This window comes from Aythya fuligula, chromosome 16 (assembly GCF_009819795.1).
Source record: "Aythya fuligula isolate bAytFul2 chromosome 16, bAytFul2.pri, whole genome shotgun sequence".
Lineage (NCBI taxonomy): Eukaryota > Metazoa > Chordata > Aves > Anseriformes > Anatidae > Aythya > Aythya fuligula.
The window spans coordinates 14,777,208-14,792,298 of record NC_045574.1 but is presented as its reverse complement, the minus strand read 5'-3'; the positions used below and the strand labels follow the sequence as shown (position 1 = coordinate 14,792,298).

At 56.3% G+C, this 15,091-nt stretch overlaps 2 protein-coding genes across 2 annotated transcripts; both read left to right on the top strand.

The window, feature by feature from the left end:
* The first annotated feature begins 74 nt into the window (after positions 1-74).
* On the top strand, positions 75-7,253 carry ZGPAT (zinc finger CCCH-type and G-patch domain containing). Its single transcript, XM_032198612.1, has 6 exons — positions 75-831; positions 1,754-1,887; positions 2,617-2,775; positions 3,796-3,927; positions 4,720-5,137; positions 5,573-7,253. Exons 1-6 carry the CDS (start codon positions 188-190, stop codon positions 5,709-5,711), a joined length of 1,626 nt encoding a protein of 541 aa, XP_032054503.1. The 5' UTR covers positions 75-187; the 3' UTR covers positions 5,712-7,253.
* Positions 7,254-12,329: 5,076 nt separating this feature from the next.
* On the top strand, positions 12,330-14,320 carry LIME1 (Lck interacting transmembrane adaptor 1). The gene is made up of 5 exons (XM_032198128.1): positions 12,330-12,448; positions 12,801-12,852; positions 12,953-13,040; positions 13,136-13,557; positions 13,922-14,320. Exons 1-5 carry the CDS (start codon positions 12,330-12,332, stop codon positions 14,318-14,320), a joined length of 1,080 nt encoding a protein of 359 aa, XP_032054019.1.
* Positions 14,321-15,091: the final 771 nt, after the last annotated feature.

Genomic DNA, 15,091 nt, shown 5'->3' with positions numbered 1-15,091 from the left:
ACGTTGCGGGAGGGCGGAAGGCGGCGGGGTGTCATGGCGGCGGCTCCGTAGGGCGGCGGGGGCTGTGCGGGGAGGCCGGGCCCGGGCTGAGGCAGCTTCCACGGTGGCTCCGGGGCTCCCGGGAAGGCCGTGAGGAGCCCCGGGTGCCCGGCGGGAGGCGGCCGAAGGAGCCGTGAGGGTGCCGGGGATGGACGAGGAGAGCCTGGAGGCCGCGATCAGCGCCTACAGCGCGCAGCTGAGGCAGGTGGAGCTGGCGCTGGGCGCCGGCCTGGACCCGTCGCAGCAGTCGGACCTGGTTCAGCTGCAGGAGGATCTGAAGCAGCTGATCGAGCTGACCGAGGCCAGCCTGGTGTCCGTGAGGAAGAGCAAGCTGCTGGCCACGCTAGACACAAATGCGTCCTCGTCTTTCTCGCCGGGAGGTCTGCAGGAGCACGGTGCCGACCCTGAAAGCTCTGCCCAGGATGAGGAGTACGCTGCCTTCAAGGAAGCCATCGCTGAGCTCGGAGCCGACGACAAGCCTGCGGCTGAAAGCAGCGAGATATCTGCAAAGGGAGATGAGAGCAAGGACAAAAGGGAATCGAAGGGCAGTGAGGAGGAGGAGGAGTCTGACAGGGAGGAGGAGGAGGAGGAGTTGAGCGGGATGAAGGTTAAAGCCCCGTACTACAGCTCCTGGGGGACACTGGAGTACCACAACGCCATGATTGTGGGGACAGAGTACCTGGAAGATGGCAGTGCAGGAGTCCGAGTGCTGTACCTCTATCCGACTCACAAGTCTTTGAAGCCGTGCCCGTTCTTCTTGGATGACAAATGCAGATTTAAAGAGAACTGTCGGTAAAGGAGAAAAAGGAGCGGGAGGGGGTTTGTGGCCTGGCTGTTGCCAAAGGCCTTGTTCTAAGGGAGGAAATTCCCCTGAATGTTCTGCATTTGGGTTTTGAAACCAGTGGAATTTTGTCTTGGCCCTGTTTTTAAAGCGTGGTGTGTGTGTGGTGAGCAGCAGCATCAGTTTGGCTGCTTTCCTCAGCGAACGCAGAGATGAAAGGGCAAACCCCGTGGGCAAGTTGCAGAGGTTCTACCTGGCCATTTGAATAGCTAAATTAAAAATGTGTTAATTGGTTAAACAGAACCACCAAAGATTGATTGTTGATAGTGTGTAAGTCGCCCCAGATACATGAAGTTGTGGAGGCTCCATCTTTTGAGCCCTTCAGAGCTGAACTCGATGAGGCGTTGAGCAACCCGGTCAGTCTGAAGGTGGCTGTGCTTTGAGCAGGGGGCTGGCCTGCAGACCTGCATTTCTGTGTGATCCTGTTCATCTCAAAGGGTCTTTTTTTTTTTTTTTTTTAATGGACATCTCACTAGCAAAGAAACCTTAAATCTCTGGGGGTGGGATGTCTCCTTTTTTACATGGCATAAAAGATATGTTTAAGATGAAAAATGAGTAATTTCATCATTGAAATAACACGTGACAATCCAGTAACTACTGGTGCAGATTCACCCCTGCTGACAACTTGTTCCCCTTCCCTTTAATGGGGGAGACATTTTAATTTACAGAATCATTGAGGTTGGAAAAAAAAAAACTCGAAGGTTTTGTAATCCAAACATCCCACGCCCTAAACGTGTCCCTAAGCACCACATCTGTCCCCAAACACCTCCGGGGACAGCAGCAATCCCACCACCACCCTGGGCAACCTGTTGCAATAAATTTAAAGGCAGTTTAAACAAGGTAGATCTAATTCCTATTCACCTTCTCCGGCAGGTTTTCGCACGGGCAGGTGGTGTCCGTGGAGGAGCTTCAGCCCTTTCAGGAGCCCAACCTGAGCACCCTGGAGGTGGGCTCAGCCTGCCTGGCGAAGCACAGCGACGGGATATGGTACACTGCAAAAATAACTGGTGAGTGGTGTTTGAATGTGTTCCACCAGGATTCTGCGTGGAAAACGAACGCCCATGCTTAATTAAATAAAACTGGACTGTTTTGGTTGATAATAGAAAAGAGTTGAGTACGTGGTTCCAGCCTGAAATTGGAAATCTTGAGGTGGCTGAGAGAAAGTTCAGAGCTTGGGGAGGGAACAGGGGAGGAAATAAAAGAGTGTTGGACAAAAAGATGGCATACAGAGCAGGAATGCATGGAAATGTGCAGAAATGGTTACGTAGCTGTGTAGTGCACTGAAAGGAAAGAGATGATGCAGGAACTTGCATGCTTATTAGGTTAGAATTACAGTAAGCTGTTCTTGCTTAAAAAAAAAAAAAAAAAAAAAAATACAAAAAAAAACAGGGAGCTGGCCTTGCACGTCAGCTGTTGATGCAGACTTATCCCTGTCCTGAGAAGGGAAGGCTGAGGGTTTATCGTATCTTTCCTTCCTTTCTTTGGCTATTGCTAGGACAGAGGGAACAAGTCAAGCTTCTCTTTAGTGCTGTTTGTCAGTGATCCATCTTCATCTTAATTTAAAAAAAAAGCTTGAAGTATCAACCCAGACGTTGTGAAATAGCTTCTCATTGCTTTTGTCTCCCTTCTAGGCAGAAATCTAAAGCAAAAGACCAGATGATTTTTTTTTTTTTTTCCCCTAAACGTGTATTCCTTGGGCCTTCCTGAATGTTTGTTCCTTCCTTTTCCTTCTGTAGATATCGACAGTGGTTATTACACTGTGAAGTTCGACTCCCTGCTGCTAAAGGAAGCTGTTGTGGAAGGGGACAGCATCATTCCCCCACTACGGAGCGAAGACGCTGCCTCGTCTGCTGAATCTGATGAAGACAGCGTTGATGATTCTGGTTACGCCAAAGGTGAGAGCGGTGAGGGTGGGAGCAGAAGCGCCCTGTGATCTCTGCCTGCCTGTCTGGGACCTGGAATTGCTCTCCTGAAGCTTTCATTACGAGTGTCTCACTTCTGATGATGGAGTGGGTAATCTCTTTTCTCTGTTGCTGAGAGATAGAGACCATTAAGTATCCGTTGTGCTACAGCTGCAAACCCAGCCCTTTGTTTTCTGCCAATTACGTGTCTTAACGAGGGTTGGACGTTTCCGTGGGAACTCCCAGCACGTGGAAGTAGAGGGCGCAGTGTTTTAGAGCAGAGTTCAAGCTCTGAGTCTCTTTTTCATGTGGGTGGCTGAGCTGAGCTAATAAGTATAACGAGAGACTTTTAAGTCTCTCTGGGACCTTTGTGTAGCTGCATGACACCGGAGCGCAAGGCTGCAGTCATTAGGAGTGTTTGAACCTTCCAGTGCCTCGACAAGTACCGGCCGTGTCCTGTTTGACTGCTGAAAGCTGACACAGCCCAGGTGGCTTCTCTGAGCTTCCACAAAGAGCTGTGTGCCCGTGCTCGTGTCCCAGTTATGTCCCAGGGACAAACTCGTGTCCTAGAGCTCTTTAAATTCAGCCTAATAGAGGTTATTGGATCCTAATAACACATCGTTAGCGTGCTGCCCAGAGGAGTCTCCTACTGGAGACGTGAGCTGGAGGCACGAATAACTATTAACATGTGTCGGTGCCAAACTTTCCTGGGATGGCACATGTTGGTGTGACCATCCCAGAAGGAAGGAGGGAAACATAAGGATGATTCTCCCTGGAACTATGAGGTGGTGCGTGCATTAAATCAAACGAGATCTCATTTAGGTAACTCACCAGGTGGTGTCTGTAAAGGCGCCAGCTCAGTAGGAAGCAGGTAAGGCTGGAGGATGACTCCGAATGACTCTGTGGTGGGAGAAGTAGGTTGTGACTGCCCTGTGAGGGGTTTCACGCTTGTAGAGACTTTGCACAGCAGCTTTGTTTCTGTTTTTCACTTGTTTTGTCTCCTTTGTGCCACAGTGATAGATTCGGGGGGCCCGGAGAATGGGGAATGGGCTCCTGCTTGCAGCTCCTCCTTCGGTGGCTGGGAAGCCCACACTCGCGGCATCGGCTCCAAGCTGCTTGCTCAGATGGGATACGAGTTTGGGAAAGGTAAGAGAAGGTGGTCGGGGTGGTGCAAGGACCTTACTGCCTCTTTATCTCAGTCTCGTGATGGACCCTAAAGCTAGGTAAGAGGAAAAAGATTTTAGACAAGGCTAAAATGTTAGATAAGGCTCAAGCTCTGTGAAGAATCCCCCCAGGTGGAAGAGTTAGCAGGCGAGAAGGGGTAAGTGGTTAATCAAAGCACAGGCACATGTGTGCACCAGCCCCTGTATGGTAATAGCAGAAACTGGAGGCATTTCGAGCCATGGTCAAGTTCATGATTAAAGCCGTGAGAACTGTTGTGTGAGATGTTCAAAGGCTTCAGGAAGAAGGGAGCTGATCTACGAAGCTTCTGATGTCTGTGTTAAGGCATCTCCTGGCTCTAGACACAGACTTCAAAGCCTGCTGAACTCGCTTCTTACTACACAAATGGCATTGAGCCTTGGGGGCTTTAGGAGGCCAGTCTTGTCTCCAGTTCTCCCAGAGGAACCAAACCAGTTTTAAAAAAGAACCTGGCTTGAGAAGCTGAGGATGTAAGGCTGAACCTTGTTTCGCAGAAACTGGCCTGATGGATGGCCTTGGGGCTTTTACTGCCTATCTTCTGCAGTAAAGCTCCTGCTGTCACATCCACCGACGTGCTGTGGTTTGTGCTGCTCCCCATCTGCTGGTGGTTACAGCATTTTGTACCCCAAAAGCCTGTTTTGAGTAAGCTTGTCACTGAATTTGTGGTGGGAAGTGGCTTGGAGAGGGGATGTCCTTCCTTGGGTAATCGCTCGGTGTCTCACGGCCTTTGCTTTTCAGGGCTGGGGAAGAATTCTGAGGGCCGAGTGGAGCCGGTGCAGGCCGTGGTCCTTCCTCGAGGGAAATCCCTCGACCAGTGCGCCGAGGTGCTTCAGAAGAAGAAACAGGGGAGGCTGGACCCCGGCAACTCGAAGAAATGCCGGGCAAAGGGAAATAACACTGGCAGGGCCTCTGCAGGCAGCCGCAAGCCACCCCGCAACGTGTTTGACTTTTTGAACGAGAAACTGAGAGGGAAAAGCAGTGGGGAGAAGGCTGGAGGTGTGGCACTGCCTGAGAGGAACAGCAAAGAGATCTACCATGCTAGCAAAAGCACCAAGAAGGCCCTGAGTGTCCGCCTCTTCCAGACAATGGAGAAGATTGAACAAACGCAGAAGGATATCAGAGGAATCCAGCAGGCCCTGGCGCGCAACATTGGCCGGTAGGAGAAAATTCTCTCTGGGGCTGCAGGGTAAAGTGAGGGCTCGTGGTGTGTCTGAGAAGGGATGGGCTTGAAATGAGATGCAGGGAGAACAAATGTGTAGAGGAGAGCTGAGGGGAAGTAGAGAGGAGAGCTTTTAATGTGTGTTTCAGCCCAATTTGGGCACCGACAGATGTGTCTGGGGTCCTTTGCCTGGAATTCAGGCTGTGGGGAAAAGAGGAGCTCTCTGAGGGAAGGGGCTGGGTCCTTTCCTCCCCACGCCCAGCTCTGCAACATCACACGAGGACATTTTTCAGTCGAGGCTGTGCTGAGCATCAGAGCCTTCCTCTCTTCCTTGTGCTAATCCCCTAGGAAAGGGGAAAACCCTCTGGGATGGGGACGAGCCTCTGGCTTTACCGTGCAGGGTGACGTTGCTGTCGTGCTTTTTGCTTTCAGGCACAGCATTGCGACTGCTCAGCTGGAGGAGAAGCTGGCTAACGCTCACAAACAGCTGGGGCAGCTGCAGGCGCAGGAAGCCAGTCTGCAGCGGGAGCAGAAGAAAGCAGACACTCACAAGAAGATGACTGAGTTCTAGGCTCCGAGGAAGGCGGTTGCCTGCAGTGATTATCTTTCTAGCCAGCCCCTGTGCTCGTGGCCTTCGAGCCTGGGTGTGAGCCACCCTGCTCTTCTGGCTCTCGGTCTGCCTGCCCGGCCTGAAAATTGGGCTGAAAAGCAGCGGTTTCCAAAACTTGCTGCTTCTGAGCTCTGCTGGGAGGGGGGAAAAGCGCACATCCGTCCAGCCCTGAGCCTTGTGTAAGGAGCAGCTCCCAGAAATACGGTTCTCTGCTGTCTTGCACACTTCTTTCCTGTTACCACTGCGGCAGCACCTCCATCCAGGGCGCGTAGCTGCTCGGGTGATAACGCTGCTGGCAGCGAAGCAGCCGAGGAGGGGCTTTGAAAGCCCCACATCCTGCCATCAGCTGTGGCTTGTGTTTGCAGCCAACTGATGAAGACAAGCGGAGGCAGGGTCCCGGGCACGTTGTGGCAGAGCAGAAAAAGGCGCGTGCTGGGTGCAAAACAACAAACCAGCCATGGCAAACGGCTTCAGCTGCGCTCTGCCATCCCTTCTGTGCTCTGGGATTTCTCTGAGAACTCTGTTTTTTAAGAGCAGTTTCTTGTAAACCTGGTGTAACGCCTAGATGGAAAAGTGGCAGCTCAGGTGGTACCGGGGGCCTCACGAATCATATTTCTCCAGTTTGACTGTAGGAGCATCCCTAGGACATGCTCTAGCCTAACTTGGTGTAGAAAGCTGCCTGGTTCCACAAGCAGAGTGCCAAAGAGGGGAGAATGAGGCAGCAGAGTAACAGGTCCTCAAACCTCCGAGATGGGAACATCTCTACGAGGAACCTTGTGCTTCTGCTGCTGTTCCTTGAGTTTTTCTGTCCCAGGTGGCCCTCTGAACACAGCTCCTTTTATTAAAAACCCTCAGGACCCACTCCCAGCTCAGACCAGGCCCTGGGTGAGCACAAAGATGGGAAGTCTGCGTGTGCTGAGCGCACGGCTCTGCCCCGGGGAGAGCCTCGGGCTGTGCTGGAAGCAGGACACAAGCCAAGTGCCCTTCCCTGCACCACAGACAGTCCTCGGCCACGAAGGATGTCTTCTCCCCAGGGTTGTATTCGGGGTTAGCAGCAGCCAGCGCTCCCCACGGGGGAGCTGGTGGTTTCATCAGACTCTCTTTCTGGTGGGACTTGTGCATTGTAATTGTGTTGTGTTTTTTTTTTTTTTAAAAAAAAAAAAGGTTAGCAATTTCATGCCAGTATCTTAAGGACACATTTTTTTTTTCTTAATTTAAAAAAAAAATAATCTGTTTCCTTTTATTCTGTGAGTCATTTTTCTCACGAAAAGTTCTGCTCCCTTAATGCCACCTCTTTTTAATCTGTTTCTAAGAAAATTCTGAAGCTGTCAGCCTGGGCAGGGCTGCACCACCTTGTAGGGCCAGACCTGTCTGATTCACTGCCAAGCTAACCAGAAAATCTAAGGCTGAAGGAGATACGATCAGAGCTGCAGAAGCCCTGTGTGATTGAGCATTACTGCAGACACACCTCAGAAAACACAGAGCGACAGCAAAAATAAACAAGGTGAATGTCTTCAGGAAGCCTCTTAGTGTCTCTTTCCTCTCGGCGAGCTTGGGTCCTGTTGCGATGGGCACCGTGCAGATGTGAAGGGCTCGTGGAGCGCTTCGAGCATGTGGGCATCCACGGCTTTCTGTCTGAATTGGCTGTGGTCTCCTCATTGTTCTGAATTCGTGGTCTCCACGCTCTGGGTTTAACTCAGGGTTTAACACGGGCTGCTCAGTGCCCTTCCCTCCCCTTCATTTCCCACTCTTGAGTGGTGACGGGGATCAGGGCACCCAGTTCAGCACGGGTGCTTGCTGAAGTGGGCTGTGCCACGAGCTGAGCCGGGGTGAGAAATTTCTTGAGTTAATTTTGTGCTCCAACACTGTCCAGTATCACCTCCATAACAGCTGAGGGTATCAGCTGCCTCGTGTTTCCATCCTTTTTGGATTTCCCTCAGCTTCCCTTGTCAGACTTCCATTCCAGCGGTTGCTGCCTCCCACCTGGGACAGTTTGAGTCCCTGGTGAATAAAGTTTTGGGTTTGTTTTTTTTTTTTTTTTTTTTTTTTTTTCCCCTCTGTCCTCGTTAGGCGCTGTTCATTTGCAAGGTAACGATCACGTGTAGCAAGTTCCTTGCCTTATATCCACCCGGGGACAGGCGGCTGCCTCCAAAACCAGCTGGGTGGGAGCAGGGGAGCGGCAGAGGGTGCTCGTGCGTGCTGGGTGCCTGCAGAGCCCGTTTGCAGCGCTGCTCGCAGAGCCAAGGCGGGGAGAAACCCAGCCTCCCGCCGGGTGAAGCAACAACCTCTGCAGGCCAGGAAGCGAGCTGTGGTATTGTGCTGCATGGTATCTGCACAGAGCTGCCTGCTCGAGAGCGAGCTGAAGAGGAGCGGGAGAGCTGGCATCGAGATGCTCGAAATCTTTGGGAGCCGCTAATTTGGACTAATTCCGTGGAGTAAAGGGAACGAAGCTCTCCGGGCTGACTGGCAAGGAAGAGAACATGACTGGATTTCTGTTCCCGCTCGCCAGCTTTTGAGTTTCTGCAAGTAAGTGCTGGTTACTTTCTTGCCTGGCAAACTTGGGTGCCTGCATCTAAACCAGGGGCTGGAAATAGCTTTAATCCACGCTGCAGCCCCGGCTGAGATGCTGCTGTGGCTAGCTGGACTCGACAGGCAGGCTTCATATTTTTAATGCTTCGGAGTTGAAGCGTTGGCCGGGTAAAACTTTGAGCCAGCTGCGGGGAACTCGGCAGGCTTGGTGCAGCTTAATGGTTTGTCACTCTGGTAGCATCTGGGCTCGGAAAGGAAGCAAAGGGCTCGAACGAGGCAGCAATGCTGGGATCCCAGGGCTCAAATCCTGGGGCTGAGGGGGAGCAGAGCACTTCCATGGTGAATGAGTTGTTTAGTTCAGGAGTTACGGGATGGTTTTTATTATTTTTTTTCTCCAAAAAAAAGGAAAATCAGCTACTTTGTAGGGAGGGAGGCTTAGAGTTTTTGCTTGCATCCGGAAGAGCTCTTTGGGGGGGAAATGCTGAGCTCCTGGCTGCAGGTGGGGTCTACAGAGGCTTGAGAGAGTGCGATCGCTGAAACGCTGCCTTCGGTTCATCTGAAATTATGTCAAACCGTGCTGAATTTGTGGCAAGCAAACCACAGAGGTAGGCAGGCGATTCTGGAGAGGAAAAAAAAAAACAACAACCTGCATCTCCTGCCTGCCCTCGTACTGCCTACTGGAACCTGGCTTCCTCCCACTGCAGCACCGAGGTCGTGGCGGAGCTGGGGTCCTGCTGAGGCTCAGCTCTGCAGAAAATCCTCGTGCTTCCAGCGGTCACACGAGGCTGGGAAGGAAGGAGAACGCTGAAACGATCGCAGCCTCAACCGAAGCCACACGGCGTGGACAGAAGGGTCACTTTCCGGAAGGTTTTAGGATGATTTTTGTTTTCTCAAAAGCCAGTCCAGCACATCAGCAGCGGTTGGGACTTAGAGGAGTTCGTCCAAATTTTGTGAGGTTTGGGTCTGAAATAGCCTTTTGGGTTTAGAAACAGCCGTTGGCCCTTTCTGCATGAAATGCCTCAGTAGGTGCTCGGCTGTGAAACCTCCTCCTCAGAGCCTGCCTCTCCCGCAGAAACACAAGTGAAGGGAGTGAAACCTTGTGCCTGCTCCTCACTTGAAATATTTTTAAGATCTACTGATCGCATCCCATGATCTCGGGCAGGTTAAGCATCGGTGAGTAACTGCTACGAGGCTTTCACTTCGTAATTGGAAAAAAAAAAAAACCAACAACACCCTAAAATCTACTTCTGCTTCTCGAGCCTTTTTTCAGTACAAGTCCCCAGGGTACCAAGGCTGTGTCAGCTGCAGCCCTGGCCACCATCACAGGTGGAAATCGGCTCCGAATGTTTGTCCTGCTTCCCTGCAAATACGCTCGCAGTGGTTTCTTGGACTGCCCTTCCCCTTGCGCCGAGCATCGCACGCGCTCTTATCAGGCTAGATGGATCGCTGTCAGCAGCAGAACTTTGAATTTTCTAGGAAATTTAATTTCTTGGTCACGAAGCCCAGCGAAGAAACAAACGAACTCGCACGTCCTGCAGTCACGAGCCCACTTCGTGCTCGGCTGTCACGAAATGGAGCCGGGCCTCCTCGGGGCGCTGCGGGTCGCACCCAAGGACCTGCTGCCATCAAAACCATCTGGGCCCGTGGAGCCAGCGCCTTGCGAAACGCCGTCTGCCGAGTCTCTTGCCCCAAAGGATGGCCCAGGGACGTGGAGATCCACGGCTTTATTGGCAGGAAATTCAGTTGCACGTTTCAGGAGCGCTGTCGAAATCCTCGGCTGGCGAACCTGCTCGGTCTCGTCTCAGCAGCCTGGGTCGGGCACTGGGTTTTCCAGCGTCGGGGCTCCGGTTTGTAATTCTGGGGGAACCCACACATTGTCCCCAAAGTGCCTTCTCCCAGTGACTGCTGAACCTGAATGTGCCGGAGACGTTTTCTTAGGTCGGCAGCTCGAGAGCAACCCCAGACCCTCCTGCACAAAGGCGAGGCTTGGCAAAGTAGGTCAGGAGAATTTCTCCGCGTTAACCCCGGCTCAGGAAGCAACCTCCTGTTTGAACCTGAAAATTTCAAGGCTGGAAAACCCAGCTGCTGTGGGACCGGCTGTCCCCGCGTGTGCTTTCCTCGGCCTTCAAAGTTCACGCTTCGACTCCGATTTGCCGTCAGCCTCCGGCCCTTGCACCTCGTTGTAATTTTGTCCGCCCAGCTTGGGAGCCTGCTCTTCCCTCCTGCCCTGGGTGCAGCTCCTTTGGCAGCCTGTGATCCTGTGGCTGTAATGAGCCAAACGAGTTCAGCCAGGATTGTCTCCAGCGCCTGCCTGTGTGGCAGGTAATCCGAATAATGTATGCTCAGACAGAAAAGCCGTGTTGTCTAATTAAAACGTCGTTGAGCAGAGAGCAGGGTTTCCTTCCCAGCTCTGATCTAAGCCAGTCTGTCCAGCCCGGTTGGTCCCCTCCACGTCTCTGTCTCCGTTTCTGCATTGAAATAATTGCTCTCCAGGGGTTAAGGCTGCGAAGTCGGAGAAGTTTCCAAAGGTGTGGGAAGTTCTCAGATAAAAAGGGCCGAGACTTGCCCGTTTATCTGGGTAAAGGCGCACCCAACGTGCTCATGTGTGGCACCAGGAGCGTGGGGGTGAGATGTGTCCCTCGGTGGGGGCAAATCTCAGCTCCTGAGGTCCTTCCCTGGCCCGTGATGCTCTCGGGGGATGAGTGGCACATCTTGGGGAGAGGAGTCTGAGCTTTGGGTGCGTTGAGGATGCCCCTCGGTGCTGGGCTGGGCTCAGCGAGCAGGAGCGGGGCTGAGGGGAGCGGCCGGGCCTGGATCAGTGTTTGGGATTCCTACAACGGGGCCTGGGCTTCTCACCAGGCTTTCTCTGATCACTGGGGTCAGGATTAAGAAAGGGATGAAGGTAAGAGGCCTGGAGGTGCCCCGTGGGGACCGTGCTGCCCGCCTCCCTGATGGCATCATCTTTGCACCACTTCTTCCTGCGTCTCTCTTTTCACACCGTGCGTTTCCCGATGCTGGCACACGCATCCCTAGGAGCTCACCAGCCCTTCTGGGGGCACAGGGATCAAGGAGCAGCCCCCGCTGCCATCTCTGACATCGGTGCGGGTGACATGGTGGCTGCTTTTGCTCTGGGCTTTGCAGCACACCAAAAGCCAAGCAGGGACAGGGACGTTGGGTGTTGTCAATGCTCAGTGAACGCCGACAGATGGGTTGAGAGCCCTGCTGGGACGGGTGGGGGCTCCTGGAGGGCTGGGGAGCCTCTGCTCTGCGTGCAGGGCTCCCTGACACCTCCCCACCTCGTGTTCCTGGGTGTTTTCTGCTCCTTTGCAGCCGCAGCAGCGAGCTCAGGGTGCTGGTGCAGGAGGGTGCACGGGGTCTGTGCGAGGAGCTGGCGTGGGCGCGGAGCCGCCGCAGCAGGGGGGTGCCCCGGAGTGTGTCCCCCCCCCAGGATGCAGGGATGAAGCTCTCCCCCGTTCTGGGAAGCCCAATCCTCCCCTTCTCTGTGTCCCCTGGGCCACACCACGACCTGCACCCTCCCGGTCATCGCAGCCAGCCTCGGGGGCCCTTGCTGTCCCCGGCGTCTCGGTGACCTCGCCAAATATTTCCCCAATTTTCTGCCCCACCTCCGCGGTCAGTGCCCGGCCCTGGTGTCCCCAGAAAGCCCCGTGGTGCTTCTGGGGCGTCTCCTGCGAGTCTCCAAATTAAGATCTTGGGAGTTTGAGTTCTGCGTTGGTTCTTTTCTAAAAAGAACCAAAATCTAGAGCTTTGCCGTCCAGAAGCAGAGCACCCGCTGTGGGGCGTTTACACCTTGCTGAGCAGAATTGGAGCCTCCAGGAAGGCAGCAGCTGGCCAGAAAATGGGGTCCCCAGTGCCTGCTCCCCCCAAACCCCCCCAGATTTTCGGGAAAGCCTCCGGGGAGCCAGCTGCTTGGTGAGGCCCCACAGGGAATGGTGGCAGGGCAGTGAGAGCCGCAGCGCAGGACGCGTGGCCCCCACTGGTGTTTTCTCTCCCCAGGGCTCGACCCACGGCGGTTTCGGAAGCGGCCCCCCCATGGCTTTAGTCCACGGCGAGGGGCTGCCGGGACCCCCCCTCCTGCCGGCCCTGCTCGCTGCCCTGGCCCTGCTCGGCCTCCTGGTCTACGTGGGCGCCCTGTGCGCTGCCTGCCGCCGGTACGCACCTCACCCCCAACGCTGGGGGTGCATTTTGGGGCTGCTTTCCCCCCCCCCAGACCCTGGCTACCCACCAAATGGGGGTCCTGCACCCAAAGGAGATGGTCTGGGGGTGAGGCTGTGGCCTCGGAGGAGCCCACGAGGCTGAGCTGCCCGCAGGGAGGTGATGCTGGGGGGATGCTTGGGGGGTCCCGGGGTGCCGGAGCCGCACGCCCAGCGGGGTTTGGGATGGAGGTGGAGCTGGGGGGTGGGTTTGGGGGTGCTGCTTCTTGGGGGGGGGCACACAGTGATGCCAGGGCTCTGGGTGTCTGCTGCCCAGCCTCCTGCCAGCTCACTCCTGCTTCTCCCACAGCCAGGGCAGGAGGAAGAAGGTCCCTCCGGATGGGGTGAAGCTGGTGGACGAGGTAAGCTGGGGTGGGGTGGTGTGGGGGGCAGGCTTGGAGTGAGGGGGGGGCTCCGGGCATCCCAGCCAGAGCCTGATCCCTGCGTGTGTCCCCCCCACAGTCCCTGCTCAGGCAGACGCAGCTGCGCTCGCTCAGCAAGTCGGACACGAAGCTGCACGAGCTGTACCGGGTGAAGGCCAGGGATGACAGTGAGTGCCCCCGGAGCTCGGGGTTTTGGGGTGGGGGGGACACACCCCACGGTGCCTGCTCCATCCCCGTGCCCCCATCTCCGCTCTCCCCGCAGACCAGCGACCGGCCAGCCTGGATTTCCCCCCACCCTCGGCCCCCCCGGGCTCTGACTCCCTGCACAGCTCCGGGGTCAGCGTCCTCCTGCACCGCGAGCTGCCCCAAATCCCCGTCCCCGAGCCCCCGGCCCCCGACCAGACCTACTCCAACCTGCTCTTCGCCCCACCGCGACGCCCGGCGCAGGACACGGTCTACGAGTGCCTGGCAGTAGGGGGGGGGGAGGACACCCCCATGGTGCCCCCCGCGCCTACGGGGACCCGGGGGTCCCCCCCACAAGCCAGGCGTGGGGCCGGTGACTACGCCTGCGTCCGCAAGGTGAAGAGGACGGCGCCCAGCGAGGAGCAGGATGGGGCCGTGGGGGGGCCCCCTGCAGCCCCACGGTGCTGGGAGGGCGCGGGCAATGCCCCCCCCCAGCTGAAGGTACGGTGCTGAGAGGGGTTCACCGGGTAGGGGGGTGCGGAGCAGCCTCCCCATAATGTCCCTGTCTGGAGAAGGGTAGCCGAAGGCTGCTCTGTGTTAACAGGAGCTTTTTTTTGGGGGGTGGGGGGTGCAGGATGGAGCTGGGGGGGGCAGGATGGAGCTGGGATGCAGGGAGCAATGCCTGGGTGCTGCTCCGTGCCCTGCAAAAGGTCCCCATGTGGTGCACAAAGCGGGGGACCCATGGGTGCCGTCACCCCGCTGGGGGCTGTGCCAGGCACTGGGGGTCCTGGGTGTGGGAATGCCCTGGGGGGGGACACCCTGGGGTCATCCCCACCCCCCCAAAACCACCCTATTCCCTCCGCAGGTGGAGGACATGTACTCCACGGTGTGCAAAGCCACCAAGAAGAAGAGCCAGGGCCCCACTGCCTCCCCGAGGGCTGCGGGGCAAGGGGGGGCCGGGCAGTTGCCCCCAGCCCAGGAGGAGCCCCCCCAGGCTGGCTGCTGGTCCGCAGCCCCCCTCCCCGAGCCCTGCTACGAATCCATCAAGGAAAGGGCCTGGACTGCCCGATCCCGAGGCCCCGACCCGGACTACGAGGCCGTGGACATGACCTGGAGGAAGCCGACGAAGCGGGACAAGGCGGGGAAGCCCAGTCCCCACGAGAACCTCTACGAAAGCGTCGGCGAAATTTGGGCAGGGGAATCCCGGCGAGCCTCCAGCAGGCCGGCTGCCAACGGGCTGGAGGTGTACATCACCAACCTATAGTGCGGCCAGACGGACGGACGGATGGACGGACAGACAGACGGACAGATGCCATCATGGCACACGTCCCCCAGGCTGGGCTCAGCCCCTCTCGGGGCCGGCGGTGGCTCAGTGGGGCCGGGCGTGCTGAGCTCTCTGTATATATTTTACGTTATTTTACATTATTTTATGTTATTTTACGTTAATTTCCCTCAACCATCCTTGTCCCATCCCGCCCTGTGCCTGCGGGTTGGTGTCGGGGTGCCCCAGCCAGGGGAATTTGCAGGGGATGTCTTTTGGGGTCGCTGCCGGCAGGGCTCCGAGCCGGCCCCATGGTGGATCTGGGCTGCAGGATCAGGCCACCCCACAGCAGGGCTGTGCCCTGAGCGAGGACGGGATGCTTCGCTCCATCCATCAGTGCTCCCAGAGCTGTTTTTGGAGGCAGGCAGAAGTGGTGGCTCTGGCTGTGACCATGGTGCGAGGCAGAGGAGGCCGCGGGGTCTGCTTTGGGATGGCCGCCCTGCCTCGTGGGCCCAGTGCTGGTGCTTCAGGCACTGCGGTGGTGCCAGGATCACCCCTCCCGCACCAACGCTTTGCCTACGGGGCCGAATCCTGCCCTGGCTGTGCCAAAGCCACAGCTCCGGGGTTCTGCCAGCTCCTTTTGCCACCGCGGTGGTGGCACCTCGGGGACCCGAGGGCTGCGGGTCCTGGCACGGGGCGGGATGCCCGGCTGGGCACCGCGGCGCAGCGGGGAGGAAGGAAACCGTGCGCCCGCCTCCGCCGGCTTCGCCCTCG